General features: G+C 41.4%; 1 protein-coding gene across 6 annotated transcripts in view; it reads right to left on the reverse strand.

The window, feature by feature from the left end:
* actn1 (actinin, alpha 1) overlaps positions 1-18,372 on the reverse strand; it is a 54,848-nt gene extending 36,476 nt beyond the window's left edge. For 4 of the 6 annotated variants that reach the window (XM_063499282.1, XM_063499281.1, XM_063499280.1 and 1 more), the window contains exon 1: positions 17,948-18,371. In XM_063499282.1, the coding sequence (XP_063355352.1) occupies positions 17,948-18,055 (108 nt within the window). In that variant the 5' untranslated portion in view covers positions 18,056-18,371. Of the gene's footprint in view, positions 1-17,947 lie in introns of all 6 variants that reach the window. The other 2 variants (XM_063499279.1, XM_063499283.1) reach the window with 1 other exon arrangement.
* Positions 18,373-25,464: the final 7,092 nt, after the last annotated feature.

The raw sequence follows: 25,464 nt of genomic DNA on the forward strand, positions 1-25,464 counted from the left end.
TGACCAGAACTCCCAACAGTAACATGAAGCTGTTACTATCTATTTATGTCACACGTGTACTTAGGAACATTGATGCTACCAGTCAGTCAGACAGGTAAACAAACACACCCAAACAGAGGCTCCTAACATCCCTGCACGGGTGTGTAATAAGAGCCGCTGCTCCATCCATCCTGCTCAAAGTGAGTCATGCACAGGAACAATATGACCTTTCTGACTCCTGAACCTGGAGGAGAGATGAAGGGGAGGCATCTGCTTTTCTCTCTCTCTCTGTTAGTAGTCACAGTGCTCTCTCTCCCCAACAGAGGAAGGGCAGGAGTGCCAACTAGCAAAGGGAGTGTTCTGAGAGGGTCAAAGGTCATCATTCATCCCCCTCTGTCTCCTTCCTTCAAAGCGCACTAGAGGATGCAGCCTGACTACCCACACTGATATTTAAGCACTCACTTCTCCGGCAGTGAAAACTGTGAACCAGGCCAAGGCTGAGACTGCAGGGCACATGTGAGCCGCTGGTCCAGTTAGCTGAACCAACACTTACCAGTATAATCTAGCGGAGTGGGAGGAAATATCAATACAGCATGCTATTGCAATAATTTGCATGGCAATATTGTATCGATACAGGACACCAAATATGGATATTTTATTGAATAAACAAAAATAATCTGGGAATGCTGTGAAGAAGAGGGCTCAGCTCTTGCACCACCATCCTAAGATAACATTAGCCGAGCAAACTTACATTTAAATTGGCTTAAACAGAAAAACCATCTAACACTGGACATGACAAAGCTACCTCCTCATTCACACCAGGCTAATGGCTCAGTCACACACAAAAAAAAAAAAAAATAGTAGAGCAACCTCCTTACATCTATAAACAAATAAATAAATAAAGATAGATTTTAACATTTTTTTGCACACTCACAGCCATGTTTCATCACAAGGCAAATGCATGGGTTGATAGGATGCAACCTTTCTGCAAACAGTTACAGTCTGACTTGGGCAGACTGCAACCACTCTTAGATAGATTGCTGAAGGTCTGCAAAAGGTCTTGCTGTCTAATTTATAGATTAGACATGGTAGCATGTCAATCAGTCTGAATGACTGCCAGCTAGTTGTATTCTGTTTATTTTTCTATAGAACAGGAAGGTTGCAGAGAACAATTTTAACAGTTAAATCTGAATTTGTGTCTATGTAGACTGCAACAGATACGTGATTCTTGATGGTTTATTAGTTAATTGCTGTATTATTAGAAATCGATTGCATGTAATTGCCAACTTGGCCCCAATTAATCACAGACTGATAGCAGACTTCCATTTTATGGCAGCTTTTACAGTTGATGTGCTTAACAATCTCATTTGACAGTAAAAAAAATAACTGAAGTGAGATAACTTTATCTTATTGTATATCGACAAAGATTAACTTTGAGGACAGAATTTGCAAATGAAAAACTAACTAATCTCAACATGTTATTGCAACACTCAGCATCCCGCAAAATGCTAAAAATCACAATAATATCATATAGTGATTGTAATATCGTCATAGTATAATCTCTGGTATAATCCCAGCACTGTTGTTTCGCTACTATGTCCCCCTAAGAGCTGCATGACTAAACCACTCACTCTCACTTTCTTGTTCTCTCAGCTACTTCCTATATTACAGCTCTCTACAGTTTCTGGATGACAAACACAACAAAGCCAGACTGAAAATTAAACGAATATCACAAAACTTCTGGAAAAATATTCAAATAAAACTGAAACTCCCTCACCTTCAATTAACTGCCCAGTTGTTAGGCCTATAACATGTTGATTAACAGCTGAAAAGAGCGGTTATTGTTTATGGACGGTGTCCTAAAATGTCCAACTAAAAACTGGAAAATATTCCCCTGACAAAAATATAAAACATAGGAAAGGAAAAGCATCATAATGAAGTTTTGCTTGAAAATGATCTCAGAATTGTTGCCAGCGTTTCTGTACTCAATCTGCTAAGCTTTGCAGTCCAGTTAGGCGGTACTCAAATATGTGCACGAGATACCACAAAATATGTGCACGATGTGTGCATAAAACTACAGACTAAAGATCTAAAAAATGTCAAATATAATGCATGACACTGAAGTATCTGCAAAAACAGGTACTCTAGATTAATACAGCTCATTTCAGTCCAGCCGTGCAATGGCGTGTGAAAGTCTAGTCTCTCAGGTGCAGCATCCATCCAACCAGGCACTCAAACAGGCTGTTACTACAAACTGCCAACTCAGCAAAGTCATCTCATTACATTTAACTATTGCCTTGGCTGCTGCTTCAGCATGCACACATGCAAGGAGGCAAGTGTGCCTCAGAAAGAGAGTGCAAAAAAAAAAACAAAACAAAAAACCCAGCATGCGACACAGGAGCACATATAGCCAGCGTGCAGCTGGTGCAGAGAGATACTGTATGCTGTGCAGGCAGAGGCACTTTGCACACATGCATGTACACGCTCCTCACTGTTCCCGCGCGTGCTGACCGAGCTGTGGACGAGCCAAAAAGCGTAGACGACAAAGAATAGCAGCCATTGTGACCGGTCGACTGATATTTACTCTCTCGTGGCCCAGAGCTGCCCTGCTGCATATTCATGTGTGTGTGTGTCACAATAGAAAGTCAAAGCGTGGCGATAGCTCTTTCCTCCGGCGTGTTCATTTAACAAAGACCGGCTCGTCTGTGAAAATGCTGCAGAGTGCCCGACACTGGGCGGTTGCTATGACAACCACAAAAGCCTGGAGACCCGCAAACAAACAGCTCGGCTGCTCAGAGGCTCTTAAAAAACAGAGTCCACACACACACTCTCCCCACGCAACACAAGTTTATGACCACAAAAGCATCTGTGTTCAGTGCGTGGTTTCCTCCCTGGATGTCAGCAACTTTTTAGAGATGATCTGTTGGACTCCTAAAGTTCATGTAATCTCGCTCAGGTCATAATAACACAGATGCTGCATCAATTTCCCATCAGATTTAGATTTCTAAAGGATGCAACAGTGATGTTATTTAATAAAAATATGTTTTAGATGCAGACAGTTTATGCAACAGATACACTTACCTTGTAGATTCAAAGATTTAGATTTGTGTTTAGAATATTTAGTCAGTTAAAAGTATATCCTCACAAAATGAATTAAAAGGAACATCCATCCATTTTCTTCTGCTTATCCGGTTCAAGGTCATGGTTGAGCTGAAACCCAGCTTTCACAGCGCAAAAACACGAGGTACACCATGGTGACATCGCCAGTTTATCAAGACACACAAACCACCATGAACTCTCACATTCACACCTACAGCCAGTTTAGAATGACCAATTAACCAAACCGCATGCATGTCGTTGAACGGTGGGTGGATAGCCAGAGTACCTGGTTAGAGCAACACACAGAAAGGCCTCAGCCAGCTGGTTAGGTTCAAACTCAGGACTTTGTTGATGTGAGGTGATGGTCCTAACCATTCCACCACCGTGCCTCCAAAATTAAAGGAACATGTTTTTCTATTAATGCATCTCGATTGTTTTTTGGTGGGAGTTACCCAGTATTTGAGATATCGGCTAATTTTTCATATATAATGGAACTCAGTGGCACTCCCTCTGTAGTGTCCAAAGCACCAAAAACTTACCAGCAAGGTCACATTCCAGAAATCTACAAAGCTTTTTAGCCACTGAAATGTTTTTCCCCCCTATCTAAGCCACATTTTGACTTACTAACTCAACCATCTGAGGTAATAACCTGAAATTTTGACTTACAAATGACCAAAAAAAAGAGATTCTTTCACCTTCCATAGAAATCAGCTCAGTTCTTTCCCAAACTCTTATTTCTACCAAATTACACCAGGATTTGTCACAATGCTCGAACTTCAAACTCCATATGACACCCAGGAATAGACTGCTTTCAATACCATGGGCAGAAACTGAGGAAATTAAGGCAGATTTTGGTTAGCAATGATTGGAACTACAGTGGCTCTTGCAGCAACAGTTCTGTTTATTTTCTGTGCTTCTGGCACCATATTGTCATTGCTGATGAAATACTTGTTAAAGTAGGTTGACACTGTTTCTGTGTAGTTGCTGGCAAACTTTTCTCTGCTTCAAACTGGGACTTTAAGAGAAACATAACACTTCTTAGACACAAATAATTGTGTTATCCTGTTAATTTAGCACCATCTTGTAGCATCACGGACACAAAGGACTGACAACACTTGTTGTTGAAACGAGAGCTTTAGTGAGGTCTCAAAATTCTCCATAAAAAAACGTGAGGTCAGCTTTAAGATACTTCACAGAGTTTTTGGTGCTCATGTTCGTGTTTGTGCTGCCAGTCTGCAACAATGCTGTCAATCCTGCTGCAACTCCAATTTTAATCTTTACTATCAATTAGTGTCCAAGTATCAATTTCTCTGACAACCCTATAGCACTGAAAGAAGTCCCACAGCACTTTCAAAATTTTGGTATGGAAAGTTACCATAAGTAGAGGCTCTGGTGACATCCCTAATTACAACTGTCAACCACATCACTGCACAGAAGGAAGCATCTATCCGTGACGGCATGTTGGAAGGTAAATCAAATGGCACTCAACCTCAGTTAAGCTAATGTTTAGCCAGATGTATTATGACAGAAAGAAAATGGTTCCTAAATAATCCAACAGTTTCTCTCGGTGCCCTCTCCTCACTAAAGACAATCAGGCCTTTGACGTTATTGCCTCTGGGCGGCCTTCCCTCATAAAAAGCCTGTTCAACAATTGTTGAAATCAGCTGTACCTAGTTTCAGTTGCTTTAAGTCACCTCTAAGGTCCCTCACGGTTTGGTCACTGTAAATATGATCTATTCCTCTTTTATTTACCACAGTTGGAATTTAACGTTTTTATTCTGACATTCTGACTAATTTTCAAGTTATTATCTTTACTATATTGTCTGTGTATGCATGTTCGGTGTTGTGGGTTCTTGGAGACCTGGATTGCGAATGAGGGTATCTGTTCAATTCAATTCAGTTTTATTTATATAGCACCAAATCACAACAACAGTCAAGCGCTTTAAGGCGCTTTATATTGTAAGGTAGACCCTACAATAATACATACAGAGAAAACCCCAACAATCATATGGCAACAGTGGGGAGGAAAAACTCCCTTTTAACAGGAAGAATCCTCCGGCAGAACCAGGCTCAGGGAGGGGAGGCCATCTGCTGCGACTGGTTGGGGTGAGAGAAGGAAGACACGATAAAGACATGCTGTGGAAGAGAGCCTGTTAAGCACTTTGGGTTGGCTAAAATACGCTATATGAAACTGACTTGACTTGAAGCTGCACTCAGCAATATTTGTTTGAAATTTTCGCACTTTGAGCACCACTTCTCCTGAAAGATGCATCACCATCCAACCCCTGACCCTTTTGTAGCTTTTGAATGCAAAATTTTCACAGATTTCCAGCACTGGAAATAAATAACTAAAAACATCTTACAATATGTAGTTTTATTTCTTCTTCCTTAAATGTACAAAGTGCAAACTTTGAAGACATCCATAAAACAGCAAAATAGCTTCTATCTACTTCCTGAATTTTACATATTTGATGAGACTAAGAACAAGCAGGTTTATGTCCAGACAAATGTCTAACTGAGTATGACGCAAGCTGATAAGAAGACGCAGCACTTCTGATGATCTCACAGCACACAAATTGGATGCAAATCTACGTGCAGATGCTATTCAAATAGACTCTGGGCATCAAAGAGGCCTTGCTGAGCAGCGAGTCATTGAAAAGCCCAGCGTGAACATGTATCTCCCCGCTTCGCTGGCTCAAAGCAGGAGTCTCCCACTGCACAAAGGCCACTCTGTGACGGATCCCATTTCACTGCAGCGTATGTGTCCAAAATGAAAGTACAGCTTATGTTCCTGGTACTTAAACAAACATTAAGGCCTGTGTTTTTGCAGGAGGCTGAGTTTACAGCATGTGCATACACTTGTAGTTTGAATGTTTCTTTTATATGCTTGCGTCAATTAAATTATATTGTTTGTTTGCAGTGTTAGTATCAATACAATTTTGTTTAAAAAAAAAAATACAAATTTCCGAAGATGCTGGCACTGTAAAGAGAACTTATTATCACAGCTTCAAGTCCTGAGTCATGCCTGAGCTGTCTCTGACAACAGTTGGACAGCAATGTAAACAGATACGATGAAGCACAGTGGCCGGGTTCAGTGTAATCGTGAGTCAGCTCGAGCTCGGTTTGCCAGCAGCCGTCGTGTGATGGTAGGTAGCCAGTCGTGGTGCTGCTTTGTGCCGAAGCAGCGTTTTTCACTGCTGACCATCACCTGACTCAGAGAAATGCTGAGCTGGGGAGGAGCTACACTGCACTCAAACAAAAGACACTTTCAACTCATCCACACATCAGCTGTACTGCACATGTCCTGTTAAGGCCAATGCACTTCTGCAGTAATTTTCTGTGCACCAAACTAGAAGCTTCCAGGAAAACTGACATTTCTCTCCAAGTTCGCAAACAAAATATGCTTTCCCGATTTATAATTACTTGAATTAACATATTTAATTCTGCAGGTAGCCAGAGCAATGAGTCAGTGTGTCTTTCACATGTCCAAAAAAAACCTCATATCTGTAGTTTTTCTCTTCCTCTTTCTACCTTTGTAATTGTTTCACTGTGGCAGGCAGCACAATTCACACAGGAATATATTCGTTTTTGGTGTTTGTTGATGATCTGTTTCCAAAGTAGTCCTCAAAAATGCTGATTTGTTCAGTGTTTTAATGTTAATGGGAGAGTCTCGAGGGACGGCTATGTGACGTGGGCCATATGAGGGTGTTTCAAGCCTTTAATAGGTTCTTTGCTTGTTTTTCTGTGGCTAAAAATGTTATCTGTGAAGCTCCCCACGTCAAAAAGGGAAAAATGCAGAGACCTGTTCATCCAATTTCTTATATTAATGTAGCATTAAATACGGCATTACACGGAAAGAAAAAGAAAGAAAGCCACTTAAGCTGCTGACTTGCGTGCACACATCAATTTATTGTGTATAATTCGGTTGAGTTTCAGCACTGAGCCATAAAAACAGCGCAGTCTGGTGCTGTTGATAGCCAGACATACAAAATTAAACTTCGTGTTCATCAGTTCCACCTGCGAGTCAAACAGAGAAGTGGTAACACTCTCAGTTCAGAAAAAAAACCTGAACTGAAAATTTGCTTCAACAGAAACGAGCACTGCCAAAGGTCCAAGTAATACATGCACCCAAACCTTGGTTACAGCTTCCATGACCTATCCAGCTCAGCTCCAGGGGCCGCTGACCTGCTCTAACATGAAACAGCCCCTTAAAGTGGTGCCAACCTGCTGCTGACCCCAAAGAACATCCGAGTTTAGCTTAAATATTAGTTTTTCAGAATAAACGTGGCAGAAAAGCTCCAATCAAACGCTTCCATCTAAATATGTGCACCACATATTTTCTGTGGCAATTACATTTGTAATTGTACTCATAATCCTGTATGAAGTTTATGAAACCCTTTTTAAGACTTATGAAATGAATCCCTGGATGATTTGCTCATTGCTCATTTAGAGAAACAGCAAATAGCAAAAAGTCACATGGTATGTGGACTAAAAAAATAATTTAAATGTGGGCTAATATTCCCACATCTGGAAGAATGACCAAAAATGGCTACACAAACCTAGATTAGACTGATGCTGCAAGCTGAGATAAATGTCCTGCAGAAAGTGCAGAGAGCTATGATGGAGGCACACCGGCCCCACATGAAACACTTTAATGAAAGTATTGAGGGTAAATGAGCAGTGGCCTTTCTTCTTTCTTCCTTTGGAGTCTCATCTAGTAAATGCTCGGCTGAGATGACATTCAGCTGGATCAGTGATTGATTCATAAATCGAAGCCATCAAACGCACCAATACATGGATAACTTGACTTATTAGAAAGGATGAATGTACCCCATTTTACCCAATTTAAGTTCTTTTATTCCTATTTTTGTTTTGCTCCTGAGAGAAACTCTGTGCTCAGGGCAACACAGCTGAACCACAATTTATCATCAACAGAAAGGAGAGACAACTTCATACAAATAAAACCATCCAACCCCCCCAACATCAGTGGATAAAGTGATATGTGATATATGTTTCTCCTCTGGCTGTTCTGAGCTGTATTAGTTTTTGGTCATAGAGATTATCCTTCAAAAAAAACTGAGAAAAACAAAGTGTGGGAAGACTTTTATGGGCGTTTAGGAGGACACACGCGCACACATCTGCCAAGACTACAACTCAACTCCACAGTTAGCTACTGTGACGGTTGTACCACCCTCCCTCCTAAAGTCCATCCACCAGCACCAGCACCTGCCAGCACTTCACGCAGCTTAAACCACTCTGCTGCCCCACCGCTCTGCCGAGGGCTCTCCACTACACACCAACAAGCAGCAGGCTGGCTTTCCTCCTGCTTTGGGTTGCCGGGGTGGGGCCATCAAGGGGAGGTGTCTGTTACAACTTGTAATGAGATCTGCTGCGAGCACTTCACAGAAGCTGCTGCTGCTGCTTACCGTCATAAATGAAGTGACGTCAGGAGGGTGCAGGCTAATCCTGCAGGAAACTGACAAAAGAGAGCAGGGCAGGGAGCCGAGGTGTCGCTCAGCCCTCGCTGCTACTGTGGAATTTAAACGCGTATCACAAACAGCTCAGAGTCATCAGACCACAATGTGACGTGCCTGCAGGGAGTCCGCTCTAACTGACCATGAGTGCCGGTGGAGCAGACGATCAATAGAAGCCACTGATTGAAATTCAGACGTTCAATACTTGTCCCACTTTAGAAGAGTGTAGGAGTACAACAGAACAAATAGCCCCTGGCCTCAATTTTCCCAGTGACACTCCCCACGCCAAGAACTCACTTATTGTAACTCACAGGATCATTTTCATCTTCATATTTACTTCCTCTCATCTCTTTCTGGCCACCTAGGAAGGCTTAGTCACTGCAGTGAATTTGATTCCTTCTGAATTAGACTTAATTGCCCACAGTGTAAATAAAACACTAAGAAACATCCCGTCTGTATTGTTCAAATGCTCCAATTGCCCATTTACTACACACAGTGCAAACAGTGATGCACCACCCTGTGTGCAGTGGCTTCCTGATAAAGCTGGAGGGAGATTTCAACATGCCCAGACTAAAACAAGCACGGAGGAAAAAAACAAAACAAGTTTTCCCTAAATCCATTGCCACCCACTCAGCCACACAAAGGGGGATAGATAGTGGAGAGAAAGTAAATAACGGGAAGCAAGGGAGAGAAACGGATGACAGGAAGGAAAAAGAAAATATAATATGATGGATAAGATGCTTCAAGCTGATGTTATGGAATGATGTTTGTAGTGATTGTTTTTAACCCTATATCTGATGAGTTTTTCACATCCACTTTGTCAGTGAGCTTCCAAAATCAGTTAAGCCATCCAAGAAACAATCTTACATCATGTGGGAAGTGATCAGCAAAAGCAGATTTTTGATAAAGAAAAAAAAAAAAAGAGTATCTGGAATAGGAAGTCTAAGTGTAAGATCGGACTCTGGAATTTGGGAATATTATAGTTACTAGGCCTCCATATTCTGGGTGTAGGATTATTTTCTGTAAAAAGGGTGGCGAACTGCTTCCTTGAAATCCATTTGTTTAATTTGACCATGTTCTTAGCTAGTTTGCTAATTAGGAATGTCCTTCCTGTTTTTTCCCCTCAGTCTGGAAACTTTGCAGCTGGTCATTAAGTGCTATGAGTCCTGTTTTACCATTTCTTTCAATGTTAAAGGAAGAACTCAAAAGCAAATTCTGGAAAACGAGGTTACCTGCTATCTGGTATAGATGTAATGAGGAGGTTTTAGTCGCCTTACATGTCTGTCTATTAAATGTAAATGTAAAAAAAAAAAAAGTAGCTTGGTTAGCTTAGCTTAGCAATAAAACTGTAAAGAAGATCAAGCAGTTGACATCCAACAAAAATGCACCTACCACTACCTTTAAAACTCACTCATTTAAAGATCACTCACACAAGCCTAGAGATCGCTTGGCAACCACGTTTCTCTCAGGAAAAACATGTATTTCCCAACCAGTTGTCAAGCAGTTGCTGGACATCGCTGGACAAAATCTTTCACAATGAGGGTGTGACACTTTTTGCAATTGCTCTAGGACTGGATGAATGAAGCTTTCCACAGCCACTGTCGGCAACCATTTGCAACCAGTTGAGGAATACTAATCTTTCCCCTCATAACTGGTGGTTAGTAGGTGGTCACTGACCAGTCTCTGGACCCATGTGACTGAACCTTACCATCTTTTTTTCTCCTACAAAAACTGAGGAATAGAAACAAATCTTCTCTTTTATTAATCGGTGTAGGTTAGTCATCTCCCCAGTTTCCAGTGTTTATGCTTAGCTAAAGCACCTGAAGAGGGAAGTCATTTGATAGCTCAAACTCTAACCTTGCTGATGATGATGAATTATTGAATCCAGGTTGACAATGTGACAATAGACGGCCTCTTGAACACACTCTCTTTGTCCCGAGCCCTGAAAGCACCTCTGTCCGAGTCTCTTCTTCCACTCACTGCCTCCTCCCCCCGTGCTCTCCTTTCTCTGCCCCTGAGCTACACCCACACAGATGAATGAATGGAAAGGTGTGCCTGCGCCCTGTTTTTACCATGGTGTCTGTTTACTCAAAGCTTCCCCCCCCCTTTTTTTTTTTTTTTTTTTTATGTATAGGAAACGCACTACAGCTGCTCCCATGAGGAGGCTTAAAGCTAATACATTAGCATGTGCACAGACCCTCTGAGTACAGTACAAACCCCCTCCTGGCTTCAAAGCAGTCAGCACATGCACTTGAGAATGCATGTGGTGTGATTAATAGCATTAGCGGAAGAAAGACTCGACTACATCCTTCCCATGTGGTGCATGAAAAAAATTCTTGGAAACATGCAGACAGATCACCTATAAACGCCCCTCTGGGTCGTACAGTATTGAAAACATGTGACCATAAGTGTGCAGTGGATCCACACATGGTTGCATATTGGGTATTGAGCAGATTTATTTTTTTGGGATCGGCAGTGTCGTCTCCACAGGAAATGCACCTTGACCCCAAAGCTCAGAGTTAATGCAGAATCTAAAAAGTCTGGGGTCTCAAAGAGGCTACAGTGCCGTACACATAACAACAAACTGCAGTCTATGCAGCATTAATTGTCATTCATGAAACTTCAAATGAAGCAAAGCAGTCAAACGTATCCAAACCCGTGAAACTAAGTAATTACAATTCAGTGCACAATGGGTCTTGAAACTGTTTTAATGACCAAGGGCTTGGGGTTGACTTCTGTATACAACGTTTCTAAATTTGGAGCTAGAGAAAAGTCAAGAATTTGCATCAGGGCCTGGGCCTTTGGGAGCTGCTCAGATAAGAGCCTGGTAATTGCTCAAATTTGACTTTTCAAACAGTGGATTCTTACAAACTAAGATGTACTGTTCAGCTGGATGAGGATAGATTAGCATGCACCTTCCTGAAACAAATAAAGGAGAAACTGTTCAGCGATGAGAATTTCACCGACGGCATGGAAATGTTTTTGCAGGCCAAGAACGGACGAGAAGTTGTGCAGCAGTCTGACCTTCTTTCTTCAGACAGCTGGGAACAACTTTCTCAGTCGCTGGCTCTCACTGCATGGTAACACACACAGAGGAGATACATCCACAGTGCTGCACATGGCTACTCAGATATTAAAGTTAAAACTAATTCTTCCAGCAGCATCTGATCAGGAAAAATCTGTATCCAAGGAAAAATTCAGGTGAAAAAAACTAAACACTAAGCAATGCTCCAAATGCAGGGACCTAAAGCACACTCATGCCAGAAAAAAAGATCCCACCACAATGCCAGTGAGTTCTGAGAAAATACTCCTGCACTTCATAAGGAAAATAGACATAAAGTGGGAACTGACATTTGCCCCTCTGAATCCAGCACTCTTTACTTTGAACTAACAAAGTTTCATCCCTTTACCTTGCACAGTTGCAGTGTTATTTCCTTGACAAATCCAGTCAATATAAACTCAAAAAAGCCTGTGCGGTTGAAGAAAGAAGGTGTCGTCAGGTCTCAATTTTCCCCTGAAGACACACACACACAGACTCACAACATACAGACAATACCTACTTCATAGCATAGCTGGTAATCATGAAAACTCATTGAGTTACATCTGAGAACCATTAATGTCCAACTGTGTGCCAGTGCATCCAGTAGTTCTTCCAAAAATTATGAACTCAGTAAGGGAACATCACATAAGAAGCAATTAAAGTAAAAACAGCTCCTTCAATTTGACATTTCCTGGGCAAACAGTGACACCAGTCCTCCAACTAAAGCCCCGGCAGAATAAAACACCTTCTTGAGACGCAGAGTGGGGTTATGTAAGAGTCATTAGACACAGGTCAGAGTCTTCTGACACGCCGTACATCCGCCAAAAGCTTCAGGCCATAAAGAGGAGAGGGTTTCCTCCAGACTGAAAGCTTCTCATTAGCAGCAGATAACAAGATGTTTCAGCTAATTATGAAACCGACTCCATCAAACCCCCATCGCATTCACGCCGGATCAGTTTACAGGAAGATTTTACAAAAGAAGAAAGGAAGCAGTTTCATGGCAGCAATCTTGTTTTTGGTTTGAATCCCAAATGAGAAAACTGGAAGAAACATGGAAGACATTCAGTTTTTCATGGGAACGCACATATGGCATTCAACAGGTTGACAGTAAATGCTTCTGTGATGAATAAAAATCTATTTCAGTCAAAATTATAAACACGTCTGTATCATTAAAGCACTAAAATTCAATTCAAGATAAAACATCTGCTCTTTAATATCTGGAATATAAAATTTGCACATCTCCTCTAAGCACACTCCTCCAGCTGAGCTAGGAGCACGCACATAAAACTTCCTATGATGGGGAGAGTGGATGATCCTGCGCCCTCTCAGCCTGGGTGTCAGCATGTGACCCCATCAATACAGAAAACGAGACAGAGCCCTGAGAGCCGTGACCGGGGTATCATGACTGCTTCTCCTGGGAGCCCCTGTTGGGATTTATAGTCTGACTGCAGTAACCACAGTAGGATCCACCTGGGAGTTCCTGAGTCTCCTAATAAGATATCTTTCACTCACATATTGAATTTTGAGACTTTTTAGTGCTTCACAGGGAGCTGCAGCCACCCTGACAGATGACTAAGTGACTGAGAAAAGGATGCTGAACTACCTCCTGCTGACAAATAGACAAAAGGTTGCTCACTTCCCTGAAGCATCTCTGAATCAGATAAAGGCCGCATCGGAGAAACGACCGGGACTTCTTCACAGTCTCGCAATCGTTTTTTTTAAAAAGTCCTCTAAATATAAAGATACATCACAGAAACGGGAGAGTGGCTAACACATCCCAGCAACATGTTACATCTCGTCTTCTTAACCTTGGCAATAGTTCTCCAGGCTTTCTGAAGGTCTTTGGGTGCTTTTTCACTGACGTCCAGTCTCGTAATCAGAATCATCGAGGGAAGAAAACTTTCCTAAGAAAGTTCAGGCTGCGTGAAGAATAAAGATCGCCATACCAAATACTGACGTTCAAGCTCATTAGAGCTTAAAACTCTGTTTTTACCTTATATTCTGTATTTAAATCCATGTTTACATACATATTAATAAATGTTTCCCATTTTCCTAGGAAGATATAAAGAACATTAACACAAATTCATCTTCCAAACTTGGAAACGGTTTAGGATAGGCCAAGAAAATGTCTTTGCTTGTATTTTTTTGTAGCCTGTCTCGCCCCGAGGAAGCGGATAACCTGAATTTGTTCACATGTAAAACCATGACTGTGGACATATTTTAACACTATAACTTTGACTATTGCACATTGTGCAAAGCACATGCTGGGAATGTTTTACATCAAAGTTGGCCGAGCAACAACTCTTCCCATTGACTGTGTGTGTGTTTCTGTGTTTGTAGACCGGAAATAGTGCAAATACTATCCATATTATTAGATTATATTATATATTTAAACAAACTAAATTCACATGTGTAAATTTATGTTCCCAAACTGACCCTCACAAGTTAAAAAAAATGCATTTTTTTCTTTTGTTGTTCATATTTTCTGCATATCTCAGTCCTATCGTGCGTTTCATTTAACTGCTATTATAAGACTTAAAACCCTGTTTCTCTCATAAGGTCACTGACAAAATTACATTTTACTGGCTCAAAATATCATTCAAGCACTATGTACACAAACGATGATAAGCACATGTGAGTTTAATCATATGATTGAGTGCAGTCCTTGGTGGCAGTGGTCATCAGGGCTCAATGACAGGCCGCAGCAAGGAAAACATCACATGACACAGGTGGGCAGTTTACTGAAAATGGAAAATAAATGTGACACACTCTTCAGCCTGCTCATGTTTTATGTAGTGAAGAGGAGCAACATTTCAGCACTTGACGCCTTGATCAGTGTGGAGAGCAGAGCTGCCTGGGAGACAGAGACAGAGAGGAGGGTGGGTGGCTGCAGGGTTTTTTTACTCTTTTGACATCCACTGCTTTGTCACCAACGATCTGACACTCTTCTCCTTTTGTTTAAAAAAAAAAAAGAAAAAAAAAAACAGGGTTTGGAAAGGTGCATCATGGGAACAGAGGAATTTGATGACAGGAAGCATTTTGAGAGGTGGCCAGAGCTGACATTACACATCCTATTATGCAATGTAGCAAACAGCTGCCAGTGTGGAACAAAACACTCATCTCTTACAGGTTTTCTTACTAGAAGTAAAACGTCACACCGTCATTCATGTGTTGAGTCAGTTTCCTGACTGATGAAACTTGATGTTTTTTAGGACACGAGCAGCCAACAGACTTGCTTATTTACAGAACTAAAATATCCATGTATGGTGAAGGAAATCACTCAGCAGATCGCCACATGGGAAAATCTTTGAAATTTTTACTTCAGTTATTGAAATTATTGCTTATCAAATTAATCGTGCTACTTCTTCCAGAAGAGGTTGAGTGACTGTACGTGGATGTTGGTCAGGGTGCCGAATTGGGAAGTCTGCTGCCTGTGACAGCCACGCCCAGTGCTGATTGATCACAGTGGTGACTGATTCGCTTCACAGACACTTCCCACATATGCATCACACAGACAGGCAAGCCTCTGCAAAGCCTTCCTGGCCACATAGCACATGAACTCTCTGACATCACAATTCAGAGAAATCTATTGATCAGCACGCTGATTCTGCTGCCGGCAGTCACCACAAATTAAAGAGACACACCACTTTTCTGCTCTTTGTCTCAGAGAACAGGTATGCTCTGCGTCTGTCTCCACTTTATTGGCAAAGGTGAACAAATCATGAGATCAGAGGCTCTGATCTGTGACCTGGCTTGTAGAGTCTGGCCAGGGGAATGTGGGTGTGGGTTGGGAACACAGTTTAGGGGTGTGTGAGATGGGAAGTAGGAGGTGGGAGGTTTACAGGCAGAGCTGGTGGAACGTGCTTCAGCTCATACCCTTATAAGGACAAACCTGGACAAATTAGCTAGAGCAGTTAACACCTGAACTCCACCTTCCAGCTACAGAAAAACAAAATGACCAAAAATTAAAGGAGCGTGACGATAAAGTTCATTCAGAGTGATCACTAAGGAATGTATCATGTGATAAAGGTGACAATATGTGAGCTTCATGTAACCTTTGGCAGAGGGCAGCAGACACCTGGGTATGCAAAGACATTAGGATTTCAAGATTAGAAGATATCTTTGTGCGTGGGAGTCAGGTTAAGACTTGTATTGGACTCCAAATATTTTAAGCACTCTCAGACACGCCAGGCGTGTGTGTGTGTGTGTGTGTGTGTTAGTGAATTGCAAAATAGCCTGGAAAAAAGCCCTCACCTGTGTAATGTGCTCTTTTTTCTACTTTTGCACTGTTAAAAAGTTTAAAAGATGCTTAAACGGTAAAGAGACACCCAGCATGGACACAAATGGCCACTTGGACCCAAAGAATATTAATTTGGTTGTAAATTTTTATCCACCTAATTATCACATCTTGGTGGTCTGTATCAGTATCCAAACAACAGCGAGTTTAGATAGCTCCAGTTATATTCTACAACAGCGAAAACCTTCAAATAATCAGCTATCGCTTCATTCTGTGTTTAAATACAGTGACCAACATCTTAGATGTTGAAGCACTTAAACACTAAGATCAGAATAAAGAAAGTTATGAGGGAGAGACTGGAAGAATGAACGCCTTCCTGGTTATCTGTACATCAGCAGTAGAGCTGATTGCTGAGGCCTGGGAGGAATTTTTCAGTGCTGCGTGCACACATGCACACGGAGAAGTGTGCACGCGTGTGACAGTTATCTATGCCCTCCTTGGGGCAAAGGACAGAGGTGCAGGCCTGCAGAGGAAGGTGGGGGCTGCTGTGATCCCTCTCAATCTGTAATTGCGTCTGGTCAGACCTCAACATAACCCATCATCAGTGCTCTGTCAGACAAGGGGAGGTTTACATGAATAAATATTCTTGCTCTCTGCTGGATGATTAGATCAATGAGGGCCATGCAGGCACAGGAATGTGCAGGTCATCACAGGCAAGTGTTTCACCACAAATTCTGACTTGTTTGTGATATGGGAAGAACAAAACAGCCAGGTGAAACTTGCCCGCTTGTTGCTTGATGACCTTTATATACCAAAAGCCCCTAAAGGAGTGCCAGCAGGAGACAATTACCTACTGATGTCCGAAGCACTTCTGTCTACTGTTCACACCTGACATCAACCCCGCATACCTTTCCTTTACTTCCCCTTTATCTGCTCTCGACCGGTAGCAGCCTGCCGATGACATAATCCAGGAAACCAGAAGCCGAGAGCTTCGTAGAGCAAGAAAGAAACTCGGGGAGAAGTTTTCCAACAGCAGCGAGAGGGGCCGATATTACCATTTTTGGGCACGCTTGCTCCCATGCAAGCCCAGCCCAAACCAAACCACAGCTTACTCAGATTCCACAGCGTTTTTCTTCCCCCTTTTTCAAAGCAGAGGACAAGTATGGGGAGCAGGGAGGGGAAAAAGTAGCACCCATTCTCGAAACAGACCATTCATATTTCATTTGGAAAACGAGCAGCAGCAGCTGGGAGACGCGTGTAGAAGATCCGGACTTGTTAAGACGTCTTAAAGCTCTTTATTGAAAATATAAACTGTGTGCAGTTCGGGTTACAGAGCTCATAATCGCTCAAAGGGGAAGAAAAGTAGTGTCAGAAGTCAAATGGCTAACTTTCTATCACTGGTAATAACACCGCAAACAACTTCCTAACTAGAAACAAGTACTCCTTTGTTCGTGGCGCTAGAAAATACGCAGAATCCGCGCGTAAAATGACCAAATCGCTAAATAAAGGGGAGTCGGAGGGACTTATGGTTAGTTTACCCCCCTTCTCACACAAATACACTCCATCCCCGGGTTGTTAAGCATGGCCTAATCCACGTCGCATCATAAGCCAGATGACAGGAGGGGCCAGGCACACACCATATGCAGTCAAGCGCATGGCTGACATCTGTTGCGCTGAAAAGGTGGCCGTCCCGTCCGCCTTCTAATTGTTTCCCCCCCCCCTCATACGCTTTCCCTCCTGCTGCACGTAAAGTGCTGTTCCTACACACGGTCGATATACGTCTACAGCTCTGCGGGATATCCGCAAGTCTCTCCGAGATCTGTAGGCGAGAAAAGTTTTGGAGCCTCATTTAAAAGTACCCAAAGAAGCCGCACAGGTGATTTTGGCCGCGATAATGAGCCTGATAATTAAAGCACACCACTGCCAGCTGGTTTTTGGGCTGCCGTTGGTTGTCTGCTGGCTCCACTAACGGATCGATCTGGAGCCAAAGTCGCCAAGTGCACATCCAAGCGGATGTGTGGCGATAATATTAATGAGCTGTATTATTAGAGCCTAATTATTATCACAGGCAACAATCCCACTTCCGCACGGGAGACAGAAGGAAGTCAAAGCCCTTACCTTTCTCTGCTGCTTCTCCCATGCAGGATCCAAGAGGAGATCCCGATCCCAGTCATCTTCTTGTTGCATATAGTCATTTTCTCCATCATAGTCTTCCATATTATACATGTATATATAAAGCTTTATATATAGACGCTCTCTGCTTGTCTCGTAAGTCCTCCGGTCCTCGGCGAGGGGATGTTTTTACAGCAGCTCAGTCTACTCTCCTCCACGCATTCAAGACGGTGTGTGGATGAAATTAACGGTCCACCCCCGGCTTCCCTCTCTCGCTCTCTTTTTCTCTCTCTCCCTCCAACTCTGCCTCTTTTCTTCTTCTATCTGCTCTATTTTTTTCCCCCAGCAGGAGCACTCAGCCGTAAGCAGGCAGGCAGTAGGCAGGTCTAGTATCGAGGAGCGACGGACGCAAAAACTTTGCCTCAGACAAATTGGAATCGATAGCAGACCGAGGAATCCGATTGGACGCCTCTGGGACTCAGAAACCGCCTCCCCGAAGCAGACTGGCTGCCTGGGCTGTCAGTGGTGAGGCTTTATAACCAAGGTTGACTGCCTGGGTCGAGCCAAATATCTGTCGGCCTGTAATCAGAATAAAACAAGTGTAGAGCGTTATTTTAAAAGACTTAAACAAAGATGCACATGGTAAAAAACACAAAGTTTTTCTTATTTCAATTGTTTTATTTAAATAATTAGAGGTAATTATCTTTCCGCAAGTCAAAGTATCAAAAAGTAAAAGTAAAAGCTGTGCATTCAAAGTGAAGTAGAGGAAAGTAACCTAGAAACAGGGGCGGTTCTAGGTTTGTTTGTTTTTTCAGCGGTGGGGGCTCCCCAGAAAATATTGAAAACAGAAATAAAATTATGGTAGAAAACAGGCATAGTAAACATGATTTTCGTGCTCATGTGCAGCCCTGTTTCCTGTTTCAGACTTCTTATGTGAAGAGTGGAGCTTCACAAGAAGGCATGTTGGATAATTGTTCTGCTAGGGAGAATTTATTGCATTTAAACTTTAAATGCATTAATGCAAGTAAAACCTATAATCCTACTTCAGCAGCTTAATAGTGCACAGGTTGTATAATCCAAATATATTCAAAGTACCCAATATTTAATGCACTTATTATGTCCAGTAACACTTTTCAAAATGATATTATTGGCTTATGATAACTGATTCATTGATGCATGTATCTCTTTGATGTTCCAGCTGTTGATGATTTTAATCACTTATTTATTGTTCTGTAGCTTGATCTATAATAAGGCAATTAATCTGCAAAAACACTAAGTAACAAAACCTTTAAAATAATGCAATGCAGTAAAAGCAGAAAGTAGCATAATATGGAAAAACCACGTGCTTAAGTAACAGTACTCCAGTCCAGTGGCTTTGGTGGAGGGGGCACCAGGGGACCAGTCATATTTTGGTAGGTTGTTTTGCAGAGTGCATTGCAGTTATATCAAATTCCACACTTTGAATTTAAAAGGCTATATAGGTATTAAAAGTAAATTAGTCCCCTCATTATGCAGAATAGCCCCTTAAATATCATGTACTGGTATTACTTTAAATGTTTTCATTATTGTTCAGGCAGTAGCACATAAGCAGGATATCTTTAAAAATATTTACATTTATATTTTAAGCAAACTGGAATTATTTCTGTGACTGTAAAGCAAACATAAGGGAGTGGTTTTAAAGAGGGCTGCATTCATGTTGTGGTGTTGTGTTAAAAATTTTGGTCACTATTGAGATGCTTTCCAACAGTTTTGATATTATCCAGCAGGAACGAAGCTCCTCGTACAATCTGTTTAGTCATAAGTTGGGATCCAATGACATGAACCAACTCCAACTAAAGTTTGGAGAAAATATTTGACATCCAAGAGGAGGTCATAAGATCGTACAGTCATCAGCATAAAAATGAAAAGAAGCACAATCCAAGAGAGATCATGCATAAATAATAAAATCAGTGCCCAAACTGATGCCTGTTCACACATCACACTTGGCAAATGCAAAGAATGATGCAAAGTGTGGATGAATGAAACCAGTCTGACACTGCATGCAAAGGTGTTGTAAATTAGTGAGTGTGGGCAAAGAAAAAACTGGTCCTACTAAACAGGGACAATTCTGTGGCTCAGAAACATTTCAGAAATCAGCATCTGTGACACAGTTCACTCAGCCGTCCACAATTGAGGGTTAAAGTTAAAGAAAGTTGATTTTAGTGACTTTGAATCTGGTATGGTTATTGGCCTGAGTTTTTCAGAAACTGCTGATCTACTAAGAGCTGAGCTCACTGCACTCAAATAGCCTCCACAGTCACCAGATCTCAATCCAACAGATCACCTTTGGGAAGTGGCGGAACAGAAACTTCTCACCGTGGATGTACAGCTGACAAATCTGGAGCAACTGTGTGATGAAATTACAAATTTCAAATGATGAAATTACAAATTACAAAGGTGCAGAAAACATTCTGCACCTTTGTAATTCTATGCCACAAAGAATTAAGTCCATTCTAAAGTCCAACCTGGTATGAGCAAGGTTGGAAAACAATGAGATGTAAAAACAACAAAATTAAATCCAACATCATGCTATAAAAATATAGATATAAATAAATATATATATAAAATATTATTGATTATTGAACAAGGTCGGTAAGGGGGGTCCTTTTGTCTGAGCCCCAGTCCTGTTAATCTCATAATCCATCCATTTACTACAGTATGAGAGCTGTGAGTAGAAAGGTGAGTCACCACAAAGCTCCTGCAAACATGTGAAGAGATGGCCAAGTCTGTCTGCCTTGTAAGGTAAAACCGGCTATATCTTTCTCTGTCACTCACACACACACACACACACACACACACACACACACACACACACACACACACACACACAGAGGCATACACAATGCAGGAAAGCGGGATAGACCTGACAGTCTGGAGAAAGTGGAGCTCTTCCATATATGGACAAACTTCCAGTGGTAAGTGTTTGGAAAAGTGATGTCACAGTCAGAGAGCAGGCTGCCAGCTCACTGCCTGCACAGTCCCCGGCCAAAAGGGAAGCTGCTTGCCACTGCTCTGCACCTACAAAGGAGTAGAGAGAGGCATGCAGCAGCAGCTCTGTGGCTCAAAGATGGAGGCAGTTGACTGCAGCTTTTACTAAAGAGTTTGGACTCATACACACTCCCATTAGCTAATTAGCCTACAGCCATTTGAAGAGCAAAGCAATTCATTACATTTACTTTTAATATAATTCCAGAAACAGCTGGCTAAAAGGTGAGACAGTGGTTATTATCTATGTGAACTAACTCTGTTTGATAAGTCATTTGCGGACTAATGATTTAATTAAGAAAGCAGAGCCTGCAGCCACACCGTTTGCATCTTCAGGTCTTGAAGCTAACAGTTATTTGCTATCCAATATGCTAACGTTCAGCAGATTGCCTTTCTTACAAACTTTGTTGTTAGTAAGCTGATCATTTATATTTAGCATGTCTGTGTAGGTTCTCAAAGTCCGGGCTAAAATTCAAAGCAACTGGACTTCTTCCCCCACTCCTAAATTTCAGATCACATGAGCCAAGATCTATATCTTGGGGTATTCAGTTTGAATGTAGAAATCCGAAATTCCAAGTTCCCAATCAGAATTTTCAACTGGAAACCCCTCCCACTTGAGTTGGAGTTCCAACTCCAAAAGTCAGAGTAATGCTACCCCACCCCAGACTCCACAATCCAAGATGACAGCAGTGCACATAAACAGCAGTAAAATTCTACAAAGTCTGTACTGCCACTGTTGTATATTACTCACAACACAGACCAGCTGCTATCCATGAGTGTGCTGAAGCACAAACAAGTGTTACACCATATTGTTAGTGATCATGCCTCTAGTGGTGCAGTGGTTAACGTGTTAGAAGAATATATATGATACCTATTTGGGGGGGGGGGGGGGGGGGGGGGGTGGGGGTGTGGGGTGGGGGGTGAGGGGTCAGGGGGTCAGGGGAGGGGGGTTTTGCCTGTGGGCATTGCCCCCCACACCCCCTTTGCCGAGCTTAAAAACTGACATCTTGTGCACGTACGAGCACGCGCGCATGCACTCTCATGTACGCGCTTTCACTCTTCCGAAAAGGGACGCTTCCTGCGGTCCCACTGCGCATGCTCTGTCTCCTCCTAGCAGGGTGTTTTTTTAATTAAAGGTTCATCAACCGCTGTAGGCATTTCGGGCTTTTCACGGTAAATTTACACAAACAGGAATGACTTTGTCTTTTATTCTATAGAAAGACTTTTGTTGTCAGAAAATCAAGCTGAAACGTCAGTGTGTTTTATAAGCAGATTTTCTACAGTTAGTAGCTAGTTAGTTGGCTGTTTCAGACTTTAAGACGCTGTTTATCTCAAGAAATGGTGAATAAGGATGTGGAGAGAGACCAAACTTTTATCCCTTTCATTAAATAACTGCATCCCCCCCAAAAAAACCTTTCACCTAAGAACAGCGCCGTTAGTTCGCATTCATTTTCAGTTAAAATTTAAAATAATTAAAACAAAAATAGGCGAGGGCTTTCCCAGACATTCTTTAAAACACAGATGTGCAACGCATTATTTAATTAGTGTTTATCAGCCGATGCGTTTTAGTTTTCAGTGTGAATATATACAAACAGGAGTTACTTTTGCAATAGTGTTTTACACACTCTAACCGAAATGGTAGATTTTGTGTGTTTTTTAACAACTGCACTTTGGGGAGGGGGATAGTTAAGGCGAATTTGAGGTCTGTGCTTTGGGGTGGGGGAAGAGGCATAAAGGTTTATAAAAGCCAGCAAACTCTATCCTTGAGCCTGACACCCGCACGTTAGTTTGTGTATTCGACCGTAAATTTTTAGAGAAAATACGCATTGAATTTTGATGCAATTTTTAAAACATAGATGTGCAATACATTATTTTAATGTCGTTTATCAAACGCTGTGTGCGTTTTGGTTTTCACTGTGAATGATTTACTTTTGTAAATGCAGGATCACATTTTTTTAATGGTGCTTTTGAGACACTGATCTGAAAGATAAATGCTTTCGGTAGAAGCAGCTTTGCTGGATTTTTTTTTTAACTTGGTGAAACATAGTGCGAAACTTGTAATTTAGTATTTTTACAGGTTTTAACTGTGTGGTCTTTCTGTCTTTCTGGAAAATGTTGGTAAACTTGTGACATGAGAGCATGCACCGTACTCTTCAGACCTGTCAGCTTTGCTCGTTTCATAGATTCTCTGTTGATAAAACTGATAAAACTCTAGATGTAAAATTTTAAGGCTACATATTATTTATCTCGCACTAAGTCTGCTTGGCATATGCTATGTATAAAGGCTCTTTCCAAAAAAGTGTAGAGGCGACTTTAGCGTGATTAATTTATTACAGTGTCAGTTTTCCCTCCTTTGTCTAGCTGGTGCAAGTTTTTTGTTTATTTGTGAAACTGAGCGCGGTTGTGGACAATTCCGACTGTGCTGTTTGATTTGTGTTTCGTGCTGGATCACTTTCTTTAATTGTTACTTCTCTGCGAGCAGTGAAGAACCAAACTAGTACTTCAAAGTTTAGAATCAGTTTTGCCCCAGTGGCCAGTGCGAAGTTGTGCTGCAGATCCCAGTATGAAAGCTGAGGGTCCAGCCAGCCGGCAGAAAGGCCAGTTGATGCCTCGATGGGCATTGGAACCGGTTTTGCCCGCACAGAGCGTTTCTGACATGCTGGCGTTGCTTATGCATAAGAGAAAAGCAACAATACAGCGTGTTCTCTGCTCCAGGACATCCTTTCACACGGTATGTATGTATGTCTGTCTGTCAGCGCTAATTATTCAAACCCTGTTTAAAAGGCGACTCATTTGTTGTCCAAAAACATTTCCTCTAAATTTGCAAAGTTACTGATTTAAAAATATATATTTTCGATTTTAGCTGGATGTCACACTCTAGACTCTTGAGCATATTTATATAGCAAAATTCACAATGGTATAACCATGTTAAATAAAAGATGCCCAAGTGTCCACCAATGCACTCTAATGCATGCCATTAATTACCTCTATAGCTGAAAAGAGTCTGTATCTATAATTTGTGGATCTGCTGATTTGTTTTTAATGTGGCACTTTTTTTTCCACGAAATGCAGATGATGAAATCCTCTTTATTTGAGAAAGTGTCCCTAAGCTATTGTTGTTCATACTTACTGAGTTCCCTAACCACTTCTTTGCTATGTCAGCAAACTTTCTGAACAGGAAAGGTATCGTAGATTTAAAGACACATCTTCATTGAAGCAAAGGCAAAAAATTGGAATGAATTTTATGTTCATATTAAAGAGTGAAAATCCAAAATCTGCTGCAATCTTTTGTATTAATGATCTCTCTCTCTCTCTCTCTCTCCCTGTGTGTGTGTGTGTGTGTGAGTGAGTGGGTGTGTATAATGTTGCGTGTGTGTGTGTGTATACAGGAGAAAGGTGATGGCAGGAGCTTTTTTAATGCATTTCGAATCAACTTTTTTTTTTTGTTTTACAAGAAGTGTATTTCATACATTGGAACAAATGTAATCTTTTCTATACTTTATAACTATGAAACTCTAAAGATTTTAAGTTCATGCACATTGTGAAACAAGAATCTAAATCTTTCTGTCACAATGATTTCTATAAACGCATGTTGTTTATGGGGATAATGTGAAAAATCTTTTGTGGGCTCTAATAATGATCAGTGGTGATTGAAGAGGAAGCTTGAACCCTGGCTCTGGAGATTTTCATGACAAGTGACAGTGCAGACATTTGTTAATCAGAGAACATGTTTTATCATCATAACGACTGTGAATTTAAGCGTCGTTAAAGTGTCACTTCAGCAATGCTGCCAGGAGAAAGAAGTGTTGACTGATGTTTTTTTAATAGAAGACTTAAAACACTAAACTCTAATTTCTGGGGTTTATTTTAAGTTTACAGAATATAACGTCTGGTATGACAATGAGTTTTACTCCTCACTGTCTGTGTTATGTGTATCCATTTGTCAAGTATGCTACTTTGCTCTGTGGACTAAAATGTTTCATTGTATTCATGAAATAAACCAGAATTTCAATGTCCGAATCTTTTTACTGTTTTTCTGCTTTTGTTCACTCCAAGTTTGACGAAACCCACAGCTCACTAACAATGTGGAGCAGTCTCAGTGTATTTAGCTGCTTTTTCCCTAAACACAATCAGTTGACTGAGAGAAATGCCTGTAGTCCTCACTTTGGTCATTGTGAATGTTGAAGGAGATTTGTTTCATAGACACCTTATGCTAGTGTTTCCTACACTTAATCCAACACTACTATGTTCTATTTAAACCCAGATTCCTTTTATAGTTTGCAGTGAAATTTGTTAAACCGTTGCTTAATGGGACAGCAGTACAAGTCACTCTTTCCTAACACATTGTAGATAAGTTTATCGCTGGACAACACAGCTAGCAGTCTCACACACTCTTTAGGTTTTTGAAGTTTTGTGTGTAATGGTTTAGTCTATCACACCTTACCCTTTTCTCCCAGTATCACAACAGTATGACTCCCAAAGTACAGAGCAGTAAACAA

Source organism: Pelmatolapia mariae, linkage group LG16_19 (assembly GCF_036321145.2).
Source record: "Pelmatolapia mariae isolate MD_Pm_ZW linkage group LG16_19, Pm_UMD_F_2, whole genome shotgun sequence".
Taxonomy (NCBI): Eukaryota; Metazoa; Chordata; class Actinopteri; order Cichliformes; family Cichlidae; genus Pelmatolapia; species Pelmatolapia mariae.